Source organism: Cavia porcellus, unplaced genomic scaffold (genome assembly GCF_034190915.1).
Source record: "Cavia porcellus strain 051 isolate PalLab524CR breed Dunkin Hartley unplaced genomic scaffold, mCavPor4.1 scaffold_6, whole genome shotgun sequence".
In the NCBI taxonomy this organism is placed as follows: Eukaryota; Metazoa; Chordata; class Mammalia; order Rodentia; family Caviidae; genus Cavia; species Cavia porcellus.
In genome coordinates this window covers 57516543-57534690 of record NW_026947489.1, presented here as the reverse complement: position 1 = coordinate 57534690, position 18148 = coordinate 57516543, and the positions used below count along the sequence as shown (strand labels likewise).

General features: G+C 52.3%; 1 protein-coding gene across 12 annotated transcripts in view; it reads left to right on the top strand.

The window, feature by feature from the left end:
- Prkag2 (protein kinase AMP-activated non-catalytic subunit gamma 2) overlaps window positions 1-18148 on the top strand; it is a 240127-nt gene that overhangs the window by 63526 nt on the left and 158453 nt on the right. For 7 of the 12 annotated variants that reach the window (XM_063250768.1, XM_063250767.1, XM_063250765.1 and 4 more), the window contains exons 2-3: window positions 4359-4430; window positions 9324-9603. The exons of 1 other annotated variant lie outside the window; for it this stretch is intronic. In XM_063250768.1, coding sequence (XP_063106838.1) covers window positions 4377-4430; window positions 9324-9603 — 334 coding nt within the window. In that variant the 5' untranslated portion in view covers window positions 4359-4376. Of the gene's footprint in view, window positions 1-4358; window positions 4431-9323; window positions 9630-18148 lie in introns of all 12 variants that reach the window. 4 more of the 12 variants (XM_063250770.1, XM_063250771.1, XM_063250772.1 and 1 more) reach the window with 2 other exon arrangements.

Genomic DNA, 18148 nt, shown 5'->3' with positions numbered 1-18148 from the left:
CTGACGTCTGTCTCGTGCAGCCCTGCATTGAGAGTGCACAGAGCACGTCCCTGGGCCACCATGTCCTTAGCAGCTGTGAGGGAAGCCAAAAGTTTCGGTCTTGAATTCAGAAACAAGTGAACAAGGCAGACTTTGGGAGCCTGGGCCTTCTTGATGGCAAGCTGCTCAGAGGAGCCAGGGCCACTTATTTCAGAGCTTATGACTCCACTGCCATAGTTCTGGAAGTGACTCTCCCCCACTGGCCCTCACGGTGTGCAGCATTTCTTGGTGAGCGCTGGGAGATGCGAGCCCAGAGTACAGTCCTGGGACACAGGGCAGGGCAGCCTTCCAATAGAACTGGCCCCTGTTCCAAGGGTGCCAAGGACTTCCCTGCCAGGCAGGCATGTGCCCTGGGCACAGCCTCCATGGAGTAACACCTGTGTTCAGCATGACCAAATATTTCCCGAGGCTCACTGTGGATGTTGTGGCACCTGCCACAGCTCCCTCCCTGCAGGAACAGTGCCCAGAGCTTGGCTCTGTGCAGATATCTAGCAGCTGTGAGTGACCTTGGCCCTGGTACAGAGCATCATGCTTCCCTGGGCTGTTGTGTGAAAAACAGTATTTGTGGACGGACTCTTAAGTGTGGAGCTAAGCAAATGGCAAATGCTAGAGGCTGTGATTACCAGAAACCAGAGAACATGCTTGTTAAAATCAGACTACTCTCGTCCCCCTCATTTCCTGGTGATCTGCAGCCTACCCTCCGTGCCAGCTGCTGCCCAAGAGGAGCTTGGTGGAGGACTGATCATTCAGGCACGTTTGGAACCTGCTGTCTGCCAGCACAGAGTGATGCAGAGAGTAACAAGGAACAACTTTCCCCCTTAAGGAAAACAACTTTCCCCCCAGTCTCCTTATGCTATGGCAAACAGAAACACTAAAATGACATTCAGGATTTGGAGGCAGATTTATTTATGTCAATGGGCACTGATCAGGATTATTCCCAAAATATCAGACCCCGATCGCTGGTGGTCTAGGGCTTATGTGGCATAAGCAAGCAGGAAGTACGGAGGCAGAATGGCTTGTCAGTTGGGGATTGGTTTATACAATATCCATCATAGTGACCAGCTATGCATCATGTGACCAGCTGTTCCTAAGAGACAATAGTGACAGGAACTGGAACAGGAACTATTACCTGGGCAACTAACAAAGGGAAGTTTACTGATTGTGGAGGGGCATCTTCTGCTACACTTAGAGAAACAACCTGGCAGATGGAAATGGTATGGTGCCACATGCCCTGTGGTAAAGGCTTGTCTAAAGTGCTAGAGACACAAAGGAGAGAGGGATTAATTCTGCCTGAAGGTGGGACCAGCCAATATCTAAATTGGGCTTTTCAGGACATCTAGGAGCTCGCTGTGTGACTCAGCATCTGAGAAATGGGGAGTGGAATAGCAAGAGCCACACCCCAAGAAAAGGAAATTGGAGCATTGGATGGTGGCCCACAGGGGCCATTCATGCTTTTTCCATGGACCAGGACTCTACTGGGCTGGGATGGTAGATCCGAAGTGATTGCCAGAGCAAAGGCCAGCTCCCTGGGAGGGAGGAGGTTGCATCTGAAGAGTGGCCTGAGACTGAGGTATCTGAGGAGTTGAAGTGGCATCCAGGCAGCATGTCCACGGACGCAGTACACATTTGGGAAACCAAAGATGGTTTCTGTCACCGGAAGAAAGATGCAGTGTGGGGCCCATCAGAGACAAGGCTGTGGAGGCTGGCAAATCTGCAAGCCTGGAGGGGAGCACAGAGGACGGTGTGGACCTGGAGACTCCCAGGGCAAAACTGGAGCAGGACCCAGGCTCCCCAGGTGACCCCAACACAGTCAGGACTGAGACCATGGGTATAAAGAACACCAGTGAGGCGGAGCAGGCCTGGAAATCACAGCCACCAAGGCCGGCAGGGTTCCTGGACTGAGGGCAGGGACTGACTGGAATTTTCAGGGACCCCAGTTCAACCAGGGGATGTATTGAGATGGGGAAGGTTGACAATTCTGGGGAACAATTAGTTGACCTGGGAGAGAACTGGGTAAGAGTAGATGCCAATCTCAGCCTGAGAGCACCCCAGGGTAGGTTCACAGAAACCAGCAAAGCATTGCTGAAGGGGATGAAAGATGAATGGAAACAGCTCACGTTCATCAAAAGTGTCACGCAGAGGTCACACTGCTCAGAGCAATCTATCTGCAGAATACAAAGTGTACCAGAATTCTCATGGAGGCGTTTTGGGTTTTGGTTTTTAATCTGCCCTAAAATTCTTAAAGAATTTCAAGGGACCTGAGTGACCAAAAAAAGAAACAAACAAACTTGGAAGTCTCATGCTTTCTGATCTCAAACGTATTAGAAAGGGGTGTGTGTGTGTGTGTGTGTGTGTGTGTGTGTGTGTGTATTACTGGAATTTAAAAAAAAAACTGGCAGAACTGGACAAAGAGCCCAGAAATGAACCATCACACAGTCAAATGACTTTGGACAATGGTGACAAGACCATCCCGAGGGGAGAAGGCAGTGTTTGTAACAAACAGTGCTGGGAATGCGGTACGTCCACATCGAGGGAATGGAGCTGCACCCTGACTCATGTCGTGTATAAGAACTGACTCCGAATCAATCAGAGGCCAAGTGTGTCTTAGAAAGAAGCGCAGAGAAATGCCTGTGACCTTGTCCTTGGCAGTGATTTCTTGGCTGCAACACCATCACCGCAGGCAGCAAAAGGAAAGATAGATGAATTTATCGAATCAAAGACTTTTCAGCATCAAAAGACAATCAGCGAGTGAAAAGGTAACCCAGGGAAATAAGGAAAGGTTTGCCAGCCCGCAGAGAGCAGCAAGTGTGGAGAATGTGGAAAGATCAAGACCCTGGTGGCCTGAGGATGGGGATGGGGGATGACGGAGCTGCTATGGACGTGGTATAATAATTCCTCAAGAAAATTTAAACTAGAATGACCTGCTGTCCAGCAATTCCACTTCTGGGTGTGTACCCAATAACCGCAAGCGTGGTTGTGACCTGCCAGTAGGCCGTGGCAGCCATCCCGAAATGCCATAGTCGGGTGGCCGAAGTCTAAGCTTAGGGCTTGGCAGGGAAGGTTCCCCCGAGCCACCTCCTTGCCTTGCAGAAGGCACCATCTCCCTGTCCTCACACAGCTGTCCCCGTGAACGTCTGTGCCCTGATCTCACCAGGTTAGAGTGGGCCTCTTCAAAGGCTCAATCTCAATGCACACTCACCTGCTGAGGCCGTGGGGCCTAGGGTGGCAACAGAATTTTTGGTAACCAAGGTGGCAGGAATGGCACAACTTATGCTGCTCAGGTCCATAGCAGCATTATTTACAAGAGCCAAAAGGTGGGCGCCACCCTATTGCCTGCCTGTTGATGAACCCATAAGGAAAACATTGTTTTTCCATCCAGTGGGAAAGCATTTGGTGTTAAAAAGGAAGAAAAATCTGTCCCAGGTTGTAAGGCTGCACCTTGCAGACACTGTGCTAAATCACACCCGCTGATCATAGAAGGACAAACACTGGGTCCCTAGCACCTGGGTCGCTAGCCCAGCCCAGTGCACAGAGACAGAATCGGAGGGTGCTGGCCGGGCTGGGATTTAGTGCTGCTGGGGGCAGAGTGCCAGCTGGGGAAGGTGAAAGTTCTGGTGGTGGCTATGGTGACAACAGAGGCCTCTGAACTGTGTACCTGAAGATGTTTGGGACCGGGACGTGGCTCACAGGCAGGGCACTGCCTTGCTTCCATGGAAGTTGGGGGGCCTTAAGTGGTAAGTTATGTGTATTCTGCTACAGTTGAATGGCTGAAAGCAGTAACAAGCGAGGTTAAGGAGGGGTGCAGGTGCTCCTGGCATAGAGGGGCTCACTAAGCCCGGATGTAGGAGCCACAGGCCCAGGCGCCTCCACTGTAGAGGGGACACGTGTGTGATGAGCTGCCCTTTCCAGTCTGCCTCGGTCCCTGTCCCATCCGCCAGGACCACCGTGTCACTCAGCTCTCCTGACTGCTCTGATGCTGTCCTCCCAGGAGACATGGCGCCTCCTTGGGCCATCAGCACTGTCCAGGTCGTCCCCAGATGGGATCCCCACACCCCTCCCTACTGCCTTCATTCCCTTCCTTGTCTCTTTGGTCCCCAGCTTTCTTCTTCCCCTTCTTCCGGGTGACAGGAGGTGGTGACCGTGTGTTCTGGAGGGACATGTGAAGGACAGGTGACCCGAGTCACAGCCTCTTCTCTCCTGTGTGCCTTCCCCACTGGTCCTTAGGAGGAGGGCTTGGGGAGGAGCAGGTAAACCTGCAGGATCTCTTGTATCCCCTGGGGCCTCTGACACTCATTGGCACCTGTGTCTCTGTCTCCCAGGACCTGAGTTCCTTTGCCATGCCACTCCTCGATGGAGACCTGGACAGCACGGACAAGCATTCTGCCCGAAAGGTAGGTAAGGTCTCTTCCCGGAGCTGCACAAGCATACCAAGGCGGGCAAGACAAGCAGAGCCCGGGACACCCATCCCCTGTGCTCCCCCAGTCCCCAGCAGTGCCAGCTGCCCCCACCCCTGCTCCCTCACTTTCTATCATGCTGTTCTCCGCCTCCTGCTCTGTTTCTCTTCCAGCAGGAAACCCGGCCTCTGAGACTCCCGGTGGGAGGGTTAGGGGCTTCAGAGTGTAGGGCAGGGGTGGCCCCAGCATGGAGCGGGGATTAGGGCAGCCTGCCCAGTTTCTCCTGCAATCAGGAAGTGGAGGTGGGGCTGAGAGCCAGCAGGAAGCCCTCGCTGGACATCCTCCCACCCACAGAGCCTGTGGCAGGTATCAGCAGCGGAAGGATGGAGAGGAGTGTTTCATGTGGCCAGTGAGGGAGCACACAGGCCTGCATGGGGAGGACTTTCGCTGCTAGAAAAGGCAGAGCTGGTCTCTCATGCATGTGTTGATTTACATACAATGCAGTCAACAAATTGGCCTGGGTCCCCTGGCATCCACTGGCTCAACACCCACCCCACCTTGCTCAGAGGAGGCCTGATTAGCAGATCACCCCAGCCCTCCCCACTGTCCTGTCACAGTGGTGCTACCTCAAGAATCCGAGCCACTGTACTCCTAAAACTCTTTCCCTCCAAGGACCCTGCCATGCTCTGGGCAGGGGAGCTGGGGGAAATGTTGGGTTCCCATGGGCCTTGCTGCCTGGAGTTTCCTAGGCTGCCCCACTCATACCCCAGCCAGGACCAAATGAGAGACAGTACCCTCAATCCCAGGAGCACCCACAGGCTCCAGGAACCTCGAATTTAGGTGATGTGCAAGCAAGGCTTTAGGTGTTTTTTGTAGGCAGAGTGAGATGACCGCCTACCTTCAATCATTTCTAAGTTGCCCGTAAAGCCCTCTGTCTCCCCCAGCCCAACTTCTGTCTGTTTGTGTGGGCGCCCCAGTTCCACATCAGCAGCCCCTGGAGCAGGGACTATGGTCAGATCCTGCTGGCACCTAGCTCCTTGTGCGAATGTCATCGTGAGGGTGCTGCTGGGCTCCCACAGCAGAGAGGGGGAAGGAAGGGTGTGCCCAAGCTGCTGCTGTCCTCAAGAAGGGGAGACAGTGGGGAACCCGAGGAGGGATGGGGCAGAGGGACTGTGACAATGTCTGCCTGCAGGAACCTTTTGGATTTCTAACAGCCCACACAAGGGCCTCTGGTCACTTCCTCTTTGACAAGTTCAGATGGGTGTGAGGTTGCTGTGAGCTGTGAGCTCAAGATCAAAGGCAGACAGGATCCTTGTTGTACCTCTGCTTAAATCGGACAGCACATCTCCATCTCAGCAAGTTGATGAGAAATGTTCTCTACCATCCTCTTTCTGGGCTCATTGTGTAAAAGTCCTGATGTCCTGTCCCTGGCACATGCGAGTTTAGATGGGAAAATGACTTGCAAATGATGGAAATGCTTTCCCTTGGTTATAGTGTTGCATTAGAGCTGAGCCAGACCTGTATCGAGGTTGCTTGGTGTTTGAGCGTGCTAGGCTGGATTGCATATCCTAAACCTCAGGCTGGGGGCCAGGCCAGCCACGGAAGAGCTCCCTGCCCCTCTTAGCTTGTATCTGTCTCTCTGTGCCTGAGCTTAAGATCCCTATGCTCCGCCATAATGAAGGAGAAACTTGAGTCATTTGTAGGGAAGTGGTGCATAATGTTAAGTGAAATAAATCAGACACACGAGCTTCAATATCCCACGGCTTCTCTCCTATGTGAGAAATCCAGAGTATGTGCAAAACAGGCCTGGTGTGGTGATACACACCTGTAATCCCAGCACTCAGGAGGCTGAGGCAGGAGGATTACTGGGAGTTTGAGGCCAGCCTGGGCTATATAGTGAGTTCAAGGCCAGCCTGAACTCCATGGTGAGACTTTGTCCCAAAATAAACCAAATAAGTAAATCAATACATAAATAGATGATAGCAGGCAACAGGGAGATAAAACTTTTGCAAATGGGAGGGGATCGAGAGATGGAAGAGATCGGAGAAAGAGAAGAGAAGGAAATGAAAGAAGAATTAAGCTGTGCTCTGTGCACGGACCAGCTCCCCATGAGGAATGTGACCGCTATGCACTGTAAATACGGTCTTAAAAAAGCAAACATTTTTTAAAAGATCCCCATCCTTTAGGGAGCCCAGCCCTCTTTGGCAGTGGCAACTGAGGGCTTGAGGAGGCTCGTGGGCTGCCAGGCCACCACCAGTGTGCAGCCTCCAAACAGGCGGGTCCTGGGGCCCCAGTGTCTGAACCCCGTAGGTGCCCTATAGGGGTCCAGGCTCAGAGTGCAGGACACTCCCCAAGAGGCCAAGGCTCTGTGTGGAACTTCTGGTCTTCGACTGCACAGTGCTGGAGGGCAGCTGGGGCCAAGGGACAGAGGAAGGCCAGCTTGCTTGGTGACATTTCAGGGACCTTCAACACCCTGCCGCCGCTGCTCAACCGCCCGGCGCAGGATGCCATGGAAGGTCCTGGTGCCAGCCCAGCAAGGGGCCGTGGGGTTGCTTCCCTCCACACCTTGATCCTAGGACCATCACCACCTCTCTGTTTGTTGTTTCTGGCAATGACTCCTGTGTGACCTTGGACAAGTCATTCCATTTTCAGAACCTGTCCCCTGTGGCCAGCCAGGGCTGGTAACTGCGCTGACCTTTGGCTGCAATAACCAAATGAATCACTGTGGAATCACTGCTGGACGTGCTGGCCGTAGTCCCCGGGGCAGATATGGGGACACAGGTGTCACATTGGCGCATTCAGGTGCCACGCAGAAGGGCATCTCTATATCACTCTCCTGACTTGGGAGCCTCTGTGGAGCAGGACTATGACACTGACCACCAGTGATGTATGCTGGCTGTGGGACCGTTTGCTTCCCAGCTCCTCACCGGCTCTTCTCAGATTTTCACTTTGTCCTGAGCTCCACAGGCAGGGATAGTGGCTCACCTGACTGTAGTCAGAGTCTCAGGGGAGGTGGGTCCAGGTTCTTGGCGTCCTGAGCAAAGAACCAAGCAAGAACCAAGCAAGACCCCCAGAAAGGGCAGCAAAAGTAAGACTTGTTAAAAAGGAGTAGCGAGAGTAAGCAAAATAATAATAATAATAAGATCCACTGCACAGAGTAGAAGCAGCCAGAGAGATGCGGCAGGTACTGGATCTTGTAAGGGCTTGGGAATCTCGGGGGACTGGTAGCTGGGGATGGTTGGCCTTATGGTCTGGCCTGCCAGGCATTCCTGGGAGGTGTTGACTGTGCAGGGCTTTTAGAGGAAGTGTCAAAGCCCGCTGTGGGAATCAAAACTACAGTGCAAATGACGTTGGATGCAGGGAGGCTTCTGTGCTTTTAGGTCTGTGGACACCTGGGAGGCTGGGGGGACAGGATGACCTCTGTCTGCTGTAAATGGGTAGGATAATCTTTATCTTCTGGGTAGGATAATCTTTTATTGTGAGATACTTGACTTGCTCTGTCTGGGTTCTCTATTCTTACCCCACAACTTTCTCTTGTTTACCTCTCCTTGTTCTGTCTCTAACCTTCACTTTACATGATCAGGAAAGGAATAGCTTGGACTTCTATACCACAAGGCAGGTCCTGGTTCCATTACTCTTCTGTCTCCAGAGCCACTTGGGAAGGGCTGGTGCCAAGCCAGCCCTGCACCTCGTGTGGCCACACTGGTTCTTCAGGGTCAGGTACAAAATCCACAGGGGAGGTCGGTGTCACCTGAAAGTTCACCCCTACCAAGTCCTTCCAGAACTGAGCAAAGGCTGGGGCTCAGGACGCCCTCTAGTGGTGAGAGAGGCCAGGTAAAGCTATTGGGCATAGGATCTGGACCTTGGGCCACTTTTGCAGCTTGGTACTGGTCCCTGGAGTGCTGCATTACCAAGTTTCACTCTTGCCCTAATGTACCCTTTCCTTTTCCTCTGCAAAACTGGGAAGTCCTGACACCCTACTGTCTTTAGTACTTCAAGTTTACCAAAGAATAGGATGGTCGCGGATTAATATCTGTTACATGCTAACTACAAATTATACCACATGCCAACCGTCATATGTGAACTCCCAGTTGGCTTTCTACCAGGCAGAGGTTGCACTGTCCTCACTGTGCAGGGGAGGAAAGGGAGGCAGCAAACTGGAGGAACTTACCCAGATCACGTAGCAAGGGCCGGGATGACACCAAAGCTACAGGGACAACCTCCTGAGCCCACGCTGCAGGGATACGGATGGTCTTTGCAGGCTGCCAGCTGTGTGCCTCAGCTTGATCTTACAGGGTCTGATAGTTTTTAAACCCATAATTAAAGTGTGAAACTATCAATGAAGCAAGTCTCTAAGGTCTGGGCCCTCTGGCTTTCTGCACACAGCAGCTTGGGGCTGGGGTGTGGCTCAGCGGTAGAGCCCTTGCCTAGCGTGCTGGATACCCTGGGTTCCATCCCTAGCCAGGGAAAAGAAAACTATCCTCTTCTAGTAGCAGGGCCCTCAGGATACAGCCTCAGGCTCACTCTGTGCTTTCTCCCAGGGCTGGAGAACAAAAGAAGTGTATTCCTGTGTAGTCAGACCTGAGCTCAGAAGGTCAGATGAAGGTCAGATGAGCTCAGAGTCCCTGGAGGGAGCTATGTCTGTGCCTCTCCACCACCCTTTTCCCTTCCTCTCCTCCACTTCCTGAGAGCTGGTTGATCAGGCCTGAGCCTCCTGGGGCAGGCTGTCCTCAGGGCAGATTCCGAGCTTGATCCTCATTAGCCACCTCTGGAAGAGCTCAGGGCCATTTCTCAGCAGGTCCATGAGAGAATATGTGATGTCACACCCAAGAGAGGGCAAAAGTCAGAGTCTTTGGGGCGCTGCAACCTCATGCTGCTGTTTTTCTGCAGGTGGACAGCCCCCTCGGCTCGGGCAGCCCCTCCAGGGGGCTCTTCTCTAGAGGCCCCCAGGCCCGGCCCTCCAGCCCTGTGTCTGCTCCCGTGAGACCCAAGACCAGCCCGGGCTCCCCCAAAACCGTGTTCCCGTTCTCCTACCAGGAGTCCCCTCCTCGCTCGCCACGCCGCATGAGCTTCAGCGGGATCTTCCGCTCCTCGTCCAAAGAGTCTTCGCCCAACTCCAACCCATCTACCTCACCCGGGGGCATCAGGTTCTTCTCCCGCTCCAGAAAAAGTAAGACTCTGATGCTATGGTTTCAGGTGGGTGCCAGGTTGCTGGGGACCTTCACTAGAGCTACTTGGCCAGGTGGGGACAGAGCCGCCTGGTGGGTGACAGTTGGTGGCTTGGTACTCAGTGTGTGCAATGTGTTTGCTACCCTAAAGCAAGTCTCTCTCCAGAAGAGCAGTTTCCACCTGTCACTTTGGGTCCCTCGTACATGACAGGCTCTCTGGGATTCACCAGAAATATCCAGGGCTCACAGTTTGACTTGTAAGGACAAACATTTGCCTGCTGCCATCTCTGGAAGCCAGTGCAGGCCTGGCTTCCTGTGTCCCAACCATCCCCATCCTTGTGGTTTGGTGTTGGTGAGGGGGCTTATATTTGCTTTTGGCAGGTCCTGACTTTTCTTTTGGGACTCTGGGCAGCAGGGACTGGATGCTGGAATGGAGAGACAGTCCCCTGGGTTCTTGAGTATTTGTGATGTGGACAAAAAAATGTTCTCCCCTGAACACGTTGATCATACTATGAAAGGAACAGGCTAGTGAAGCGGTGGAGCATCTTTCCTCCTTTCCTGTGTCTCCTCTTCCTGGTTCTTTCTGCTCAGTTGGAGCATTTGCAGTAGGGAAGACTGAAAACACAAAATGAACTTGAGATCAGCCATCTGGGCATCCTCTCGCTCCAGGACCTGCGTGGGGGTGATCTGTGATCCCCGCGGCTGGCTGCAGCCAGGACTTTCATTCTTTCCTAGCTATAAGGAAGGTGTGCAGAGTGGTCCTCCTCTTCTCTTTACTTGGCTTCTAGTCCCCCTCACACCATCTCCACAGTATGACAGCACTCCTGCCTCTTCATGAACCCAGCTGTAAAGTCACAAAGTCCTGGGACTGAGGGGTTGATTGCTTGGGGGGGGGGAGGGAGGCAGGGAGCACCGTCTACAGAGCCTGGTGGGGAGCAGAATGTTGCAGTGCTGAAGCCGTGACACTCCAGAGCATCCCCAAGTTCCTGGCCAGCATCCCAGGATTCTCAGACACAGTGGTCCTTGGTTTCCATGGAGACTGTCCCAAGGACCTGCTGCAGATAGCAGAAGCCCAGAGTGCTCCAGCCTCTTGCATAACCTAGTGAGTGTTTGCAAGTAAACTTCACTCTTCTCATATAAACCACCTCCAGGTTGCTTATGATGCATAAAGCCGTGCCTAAAGCATTATCTTCATGATACATTGTTTAGGGAACAATGACAAGAGAAAAAAGAGCCATGTGTACTCAGTACAGGCATAATTTTGAACCCGTATTTTGGATCTCTGGTTGGTTGAATTCATGGAACCAGCAGTCACAGAGGCCCGGTCATAGTCCATCGTGAGTCCCCTCTAAGTGGAGAGAGCAGCAGACCAGACCCTCATGGTGGGGGGGAATGCTATTTCTTGGCACGTGGTGCCATGCTTGTGTCAGCTGTCACACAGTCCCACCAAAACAAAGCATCACGAACTGGTGCTTCAGAGGTGCAGTGTCACAGTTCAGGCAGAAGGGCACAGCACCGGCTCAGGCAGGGCCACACCCTGCTGCAAGTGTGAGGGAGGGACCAGCAGTGTCTCTCCCTCTTCTTCTGGGGAGAACACGTTGGATGAAGGGCCTGCCCTGCTTCTGAAATGATCTTGCTTCCAGAAATGGGCACATTACAAGTTTCTGGGTGAGACACACATTTCAGGGGATACTGTCCAACCTGGTATCCAGCGTGTACAGGAAAGGCTGATCTACAGTGAGAGGCGTGGAGGATTTGTGTTGAGGAGCCTGGGAAGACACGCAGAGTGGGCGTTTCCTTGTGACCTGGGTGGGGGGCTGGGCAGAGCTGAAGAGGTGCAGGCTCTCACAGGGTGGCTCCCAAGTGTCACATGGGGTGGTGAAGCCACACAGGACTTGCCTTGGTGCTCTGTTGAAAGCTGGCCGTGGCCTCCTCCCCTGGAGGCCTGCACTGCCCTGGGGAACACTCCCCGAATCTCAGCACCAGTCCTTGGTGCTCGGCATTTTTGTTTTGTTTTGTTTTTTGTACTGGGAACTGAAGTCATGACCTCACACTTACCAGGCAAGTGCTTGAGCCCCTGAGCTAAGTCCCCCGCCAAGTAGTCAGCTTTTTAGAGAAGCTTCCTGGGAGATATTTAGACCAGAGTCCCTGACAGCTGTTCCTTTCCTTGTCCTCGAAGCATGGAACCCAGCTTTCAGCCTGACTAACCCTGTCACTAACAAGGGCCAGGGTCCAGCTCTGCATCCAGTTGGGATGGTTGGTGCCAGCACTCTGAGTCTCCCACGGGGCAGGTCACCCTACATTGCTTCCATTTGCCTTTATATTTGTGGTTAGTGTGACCCTGGGGTGGAGGGTGGATGCGTACTTCTGGGTGTGTCTGGGTGACAGAGTTGTGACCCTGGGTTTATATCTGGATCCTTACTCTTTTCTCTCTGGCACTGTTCCCTTCTCTGCTTCCTCACTTGCATGAGCTAAGTGGATTTGGTCCAACACACCCTTCCACCATGATGTTTCTCCCCTGGAGTCAGCAGGCCATGTACTGGATCCCCTGAAACCATGAGCCTAACTAAACCTGTCTCTGTTCAGTTGTGGGTGTCACATATTATGTTCCAACAATGGGAAAACTAACATCATAGACATCATAAATACTTCCTTAAAACTTGAAAATCTATTCTTGGATCAAAGTACCAGACCACCTACTTCTCCCTACTGCCAAAGAACTGATTTCATGAAATCAAGCACTAGGGTGATACCATCAGCAGGGGTGGAGAGTCTTTTCGTGTACCAGCGTCATGACACCCACTGCGTGGATCTCAGGGATGTCACAGAGACACTGTTCCTCGCCCAGGCTCCTGAGGGGATTTCCTGTCTGGCCCTAATACCAGAAATAGCTGCACTTCTCATCTGCTGGCCTGTTTCTGTGCACACTGACTGTGTTCCAGCCCAGTGTTCCTGTCTGTTCTGCCTGCCATAAGTTTTGACCCAAATTTCTGCAAAAGGCGCTCAGGATCTGTCATGCTTCATCTGTGCATTCAATGATGCTCTCATCATTTCATCTTGACCCTGCTGCTTTTTTTAAAAAGACTTTTATTGGAAGGATTCTGGGAGTATTTATGGAATTTTTTAAAAACCCAAAAACTGAGGTTGCAGGAAGAATCTGACCCAGAAAGGTCTTAGTCTCTATGTCTCTCTGTTCTAAAGTCCTCATTCCAGGGTGTCTGATTAGCTGGGTGGGAATCTCTGAGCGACTCAGAGTTGCCGGGAGGGTACAGGGTCAGAGAGCAAAGGCAGAAAGACTAAGAACCTAGCAAGCAGGGTAGGAGGGTCCAGGGCAGGAGGCAGCTTCTCCTCTGCTGCCTAGTACGTGCACACACCACCTTCCTGTGTCCCCAAGGGTACCCTCATCAAGCTCTGGTTACCCGCGACAGGGAAGTGGGCGCACCATTTCCCCAGTGGGGGGCCTCTGATGTCACGCCCAGCTACCACACTCAGGCTGTGACTGCATTCGGGTTTCCTGAGGCTTCCATCTCGTGTTTCTTCTCGAGTTCTGTCTGCATCTTGTCTTTCTAGCCTGCCTCTTACCTCTGCACGCGTAGAGCCTAAAGTTTAGCAAGTGCCCCATGAATGCTGGCATAAAACATCAACATTCGGAAGACAGAAACTATGACGCTGTCACTTTGGAAGGAGAGGTGAAAGGGGGAAAGGAGGTAACTTGGTCATCAGATGCTCTGAGAATGAGAAAGGGAATCAAGATGGGGACCATGGTTGTGCCTTCTCCATCTGCTCCCAGTCCGGGTGGACTCTGCAGCTGTATTTCATCTTTGCACACTTGTGTCCTGCTTGGCGCTGGTGGAAGGAGGTAGCTGTGAGCTCCTCTGTCTCCACTTCCTGGTCATCCTCAGCTTCGGGATCCCTCACTTACTGGGGATCTCCAGCTTCATGGAAACACAACCATGCCCTCCCTGCCTTCTTGGGGAGCTGTTACCACCAGGACTGCAGAATTGCCCAGTTGCCGCAGTGACCATGCAACCTGAGTCTGAAAGGTTTGTCCATGCCATTTTGCACTGGTACCTGGGGAATTCCAAAGTGACCATGTGGCTGGAGAGGTTTCTAGAACAGTGAGTGTGTCTCAGCTTGGTTTGGGGTGATCTGACCTTTGGAGATGAGAAGAGGAAAGTGCATGTCAGCGTGGTTAGGAGATGAAGGCTTTTTAAAAAGCAAAACTAGGGCTGCGAATTTAGCTCAGCGGCATAAGCGCCTGCCTGGCAAGTGTGAGGTCGTGAGTTCAATCCCCAGTGCCCAAATAAATAAATAAATAAATACCAAATGAAATAAACTTTAAGATAAATATCACTAGACACATGCTTCATGATAAAAAAGACTGGCATATCAGCCAAATATGCAATTACAAAAAAAATAAAATAAAAAGCAAAACTATTCTTGCACAGTTTGTAGGCACCCCTCACCAGTGGTTCTGTTCCCCATTATTAACTCTGTCCCCTGGTTGGCGAGAATGCTCGTATGTCCTAGATGTGCTGTGTGCTGCAATTCTTTGAATTTTTAGAAATTGTATGAAGTGGCACAGTCTTTACCAAGGTAGAAAGTGACACTCACAGCCATAGAGCCAGGATTTGAACTCAGCTGGTCTAACCTCAATCCACTTTAACCCAGGTGCTGAGACTCTGCTTTCAGGGACTTTTGATGTTTTAACTTTGTGAGGTGTGAAAGTAATACACCCTCAGTAGAAGCCAGACCTCCAATCTTGGAGAAAAAAAAAAAAAAACAGTCACAAACATTTGCTTCAGTAAAAAGGGTCTTTGCAGTTGCCTCTAAGACACATGGATCCACACAACTCAGAATCAGTGTCCTGAAGATGTGTGGTCCAAGCTTCCTTCAGGCTGCTGGGCAGTCAGTGGCTGTGAGCCGCTCTGCGCTGGGTTACAGAGGGAAGCAGCTCTGTGCTGAGCTGGGTGTGCAGAGGCCAGGCCTTGACAGTAACCGCAGCATGCAATGGACTTCCTGGTGTGTCGTCCTGTTTAGTTGCAGCGTCTGTGGGTATACTGCTCACATATCTGTCTGTCTGCATCAAAACAGAAGCTCTCTGCAGGGAGGGACTCTGTCTCCTTCAAGACCATGTCCTCAATGCCCTGGAAAGCACTCAGCAAATCTTTTAAAATTGCTTCAATAATTCAGTCAATTCATGGCTCTGCCTTCTTTTCAGTGCATTTAAAAATCCAGGCCACTGCTTCCCCAGATGTGTTATTTGTGCCGTGGGAAACCAGGATGTTCCCCCAAGCGAGAGGCACCTGCACCATGGCCTCAGGCCTGTAGTACCTCACTTGCCTTTCTCTGATTTGGGGTATTTCAAGGGTCTGTGCCTCCAAAGGGAGTCTCACCACCCACATTCCAAGTTGAGGTGAGGACTCACTGGCTTATTTAATGTCCAAAGAGGCTGTGATGCAGGTGAGGTCACTGTCCGTTTTTCTCACACCCTCAGTGACTCTAGCATGAGTCATAGACAGCTATGGAAGCTGAGTCAGGAGGATCGCAAGTTTGAGCCCATCCTGGGAAATTTAGCAACTTAGGGAGACCCTGCCTCAAAAGTAGAAAAGAAATTGTAAAAGGCTTGGGCTGTAGCTGAGTGAGGAGTCCCTGGGTTCACGCCTCAGGGCCAGCTGCTGACCACTGGGGTGGGGCAGGATGGGACGCAGCCTGAGCACCAGAGAGAGGCTCCGCTTGTCCCAGGGGTTTCTTTTGGGGGTGAGGAGGGACAGCTGGAGGTTTGGGGGCAGTGATTGTCCTTGCATTTGGTTTTTTCCATCATGGGGACCAAACCAGGGGCTTCAGACCAAGCCACTTCTCCAGCCCTTTTGTTTTGAGACAGGGACTTGACAAGTTGCTAAGTTTCCGGATGCCCTTCGTATTTGTCACCTTTTGCCTTTGTTTCCTGAATTCATTTTACATCTGACTCCACTCCTAGGTGACCGAGGGGTCAGAGAGCAGCAGGTCAGGGTGCCGCTGTGCTGGGGAGGAACCGCTTTCTCCCTCAGCTGTCTTGCCTTTCTGGTTTTGTGACTGAAGGCCACTAGGAGGCGACATAGCCTCACGTACTGAGCCTCAGGCTGGAGCTGGTCCGTCTCTGGGGAAAAGCAGGGGATGTCCACCCCCCAGTGCAGCTTCCTGGCAGAACGCTGTTACAAAACTGGCCTAACATCCACGGCGTCCAGTCTCTATCTCCTGTGAACCTGCTGAGTGCTGGACTCAGGGGCTTGAGCTACACTCATCCCTGACCTTTTCAGGATTACATCCTGGGGACAGAGGGACGTAGATGCCGTAGGCACAAATATGTGTGGTACCAAATGGCTACAAAGGGCAAAGGAGCAGGGTACCGGGACGTTGCAGTACGTGGGGAGTTGTGGGGAGATGTGGGCATGAATGTGATAGACACAGGTCGCATAGCGTGGCATGCCCAGTGGAGGGAACAGCAGTGCTGCGTCATCTGAGCCATCTGAGCAGGGCAGAGGGCCACTGAAATCGGTCATTTTTAGTGTATGTGCTGCCAAAGGGAGCACAGGGCCACTGGGCTGGCCAAGATGTGCCCCTCAGCCCGCTCCTCCCAGTCCTGCCTGCTCTGGAAAGCCAGGCCCCAGCACTGCCAGAGCTCTGAAGTATAATTTAAGTATTTTTGCAGCCCATCCTCCCTTGTGATAAGCTTCCATCACCTTTTGTCTCTGAGAATCTTGTGTTGAACCTCTTGTGCCCTTGCCTCTTATTTCTCCAAGCTCCTCTGAGTCACAGCTCCTGGTCCCCCCAGCTCTGATGGGGGCCTCTGAGCAGTGCTGACGCTCATCACCCCATCTGGACATGACGCCAGCACCCCTGGCAGTGGACATCTCTACTGCAGAATGGGGAGCTCTGGGAGTCAGGACTTCAGCTCTGCCAAGGACACCCTGGGCCTCCTTCCTGTCTTCTTCCCTCTGGGGATAGCTGAGGCCCACACTCTAGCCGTTTATCTGTTTCCCTCTTCCTGCTAGTCCCGAAGGTTCTGGCACTCAATTAAATGCTCTGGGAAGGCGGCAGCTCATTGAGGGTGTTGTGGAGACGGAGTCCTAACTTCAGAATCAAGTGCAGCATCTACTGGTCTTAGAAACCGCTGTCCTCCAGAATCCCATGACTGTGCAGGGTGGCTCTTGGGGACTGAGCCAAGGTGGCATTTGGCCGGCACTCCCCACTCCCACTGAGCAATACATGATGAATGTCTTAGTGGGCAGCTGTCCACACCCAGTGACCACGCTGGGCCATTGGACGTTATCTTTGTCCTGCTAGGAAAAAAAAAAAAAAAAACGAAAAAAAACTAAACATTGCTGACCTGAACAGCCAACTTCTCTGATTACACCAAAGGCTACTCTAGGTCACAACCACAAGACCGGGTGGGACACAGTAAATGAGGGCACGCAGCGTCACTTAGTGGGGTGACAATGCTGTGCTCTGGAACGTTTTCTGCAGCCAAAGCCAGGTGCAGACACATCTAACCAAAACCTTTTTTCTTTTTAATGCAATAGTATCTGCCCTGGGCTATGTGTTCTCTGTTCTCCTCTGATCTTTGAACATGCTTCCACTGACCCTTGATTGATTGATTGATTTAGCGATGTTGGTGGAGGGAGCAGATTGCAGTTCGGAAAATGTCCCCCTCAAGGAGAACGGATGAATCCGAAGTCTGCCAGGCAGGTCTGGGTAGGGCACAGAGAGGAAACTGGACAGAGGGAATCGTGGAAGGGTGGACTTCGTAAATCTCGGGTTTCCAAGACTGGCTCACAGCCACAGCCCAGGTGCTGTGTACTTTGGACATCTGGGAGGAATCTCATTTTCTGTTTGCAGGTCAGTTAGAGCTTGTAGGTTCCAGGTGGAGGAGCAGGGCTCCCTTTACCCCTTCCCTATCTGCCAGCCTGCCTGAGGGTCCGCCAGGAAAGCAATTTGAAATGCGAATGAGTTCTGTAGAGGAGTTTATTTATCTTGTAAAACGTGGGTCCCTCTCACACCATTTCAGACTTAGAGCACAGACAGCCTTTCTTTCATATCCCAGCAACTCGAGTTTATTTTTCAAATAAAAGTCTGTTTTCCCGTAAAGTGCTACAGCTTTTGTGCTGTGTGGGGAAGAATGAACTGGAGCCGTTAAGACTTTAATTTGGAATCTCCGAGCCTTCAGTTTGCATGCCAAGGGCTTCCCAGGGCCTCGGGTCCCCTGCCCTGGCCTGCCCCGCAGAACAAGCATGGGCAGTTGCCTGGCCGAGCATCAATGGGGCCCATTGTGCCCGAGACACAGAGTGGGCCGGCAGGGTGGGCCAAGCTGCGGGAGGTCAGTCCCCATGCCGGGGCCAGGGTGGTGGTGCTGGCCACTGCAGACCACCTCACTGACCCTCCATGGCCATCCTTGAGGACAGCCATTCACATCCTGTGTGGGTCAAAGTCCTTAAGGTGATGAAGCCGCTCTGCAGATGGAAGCCAGAAGCGACTAATGTTGGGATTATATGGCTATGGTTATGTGCT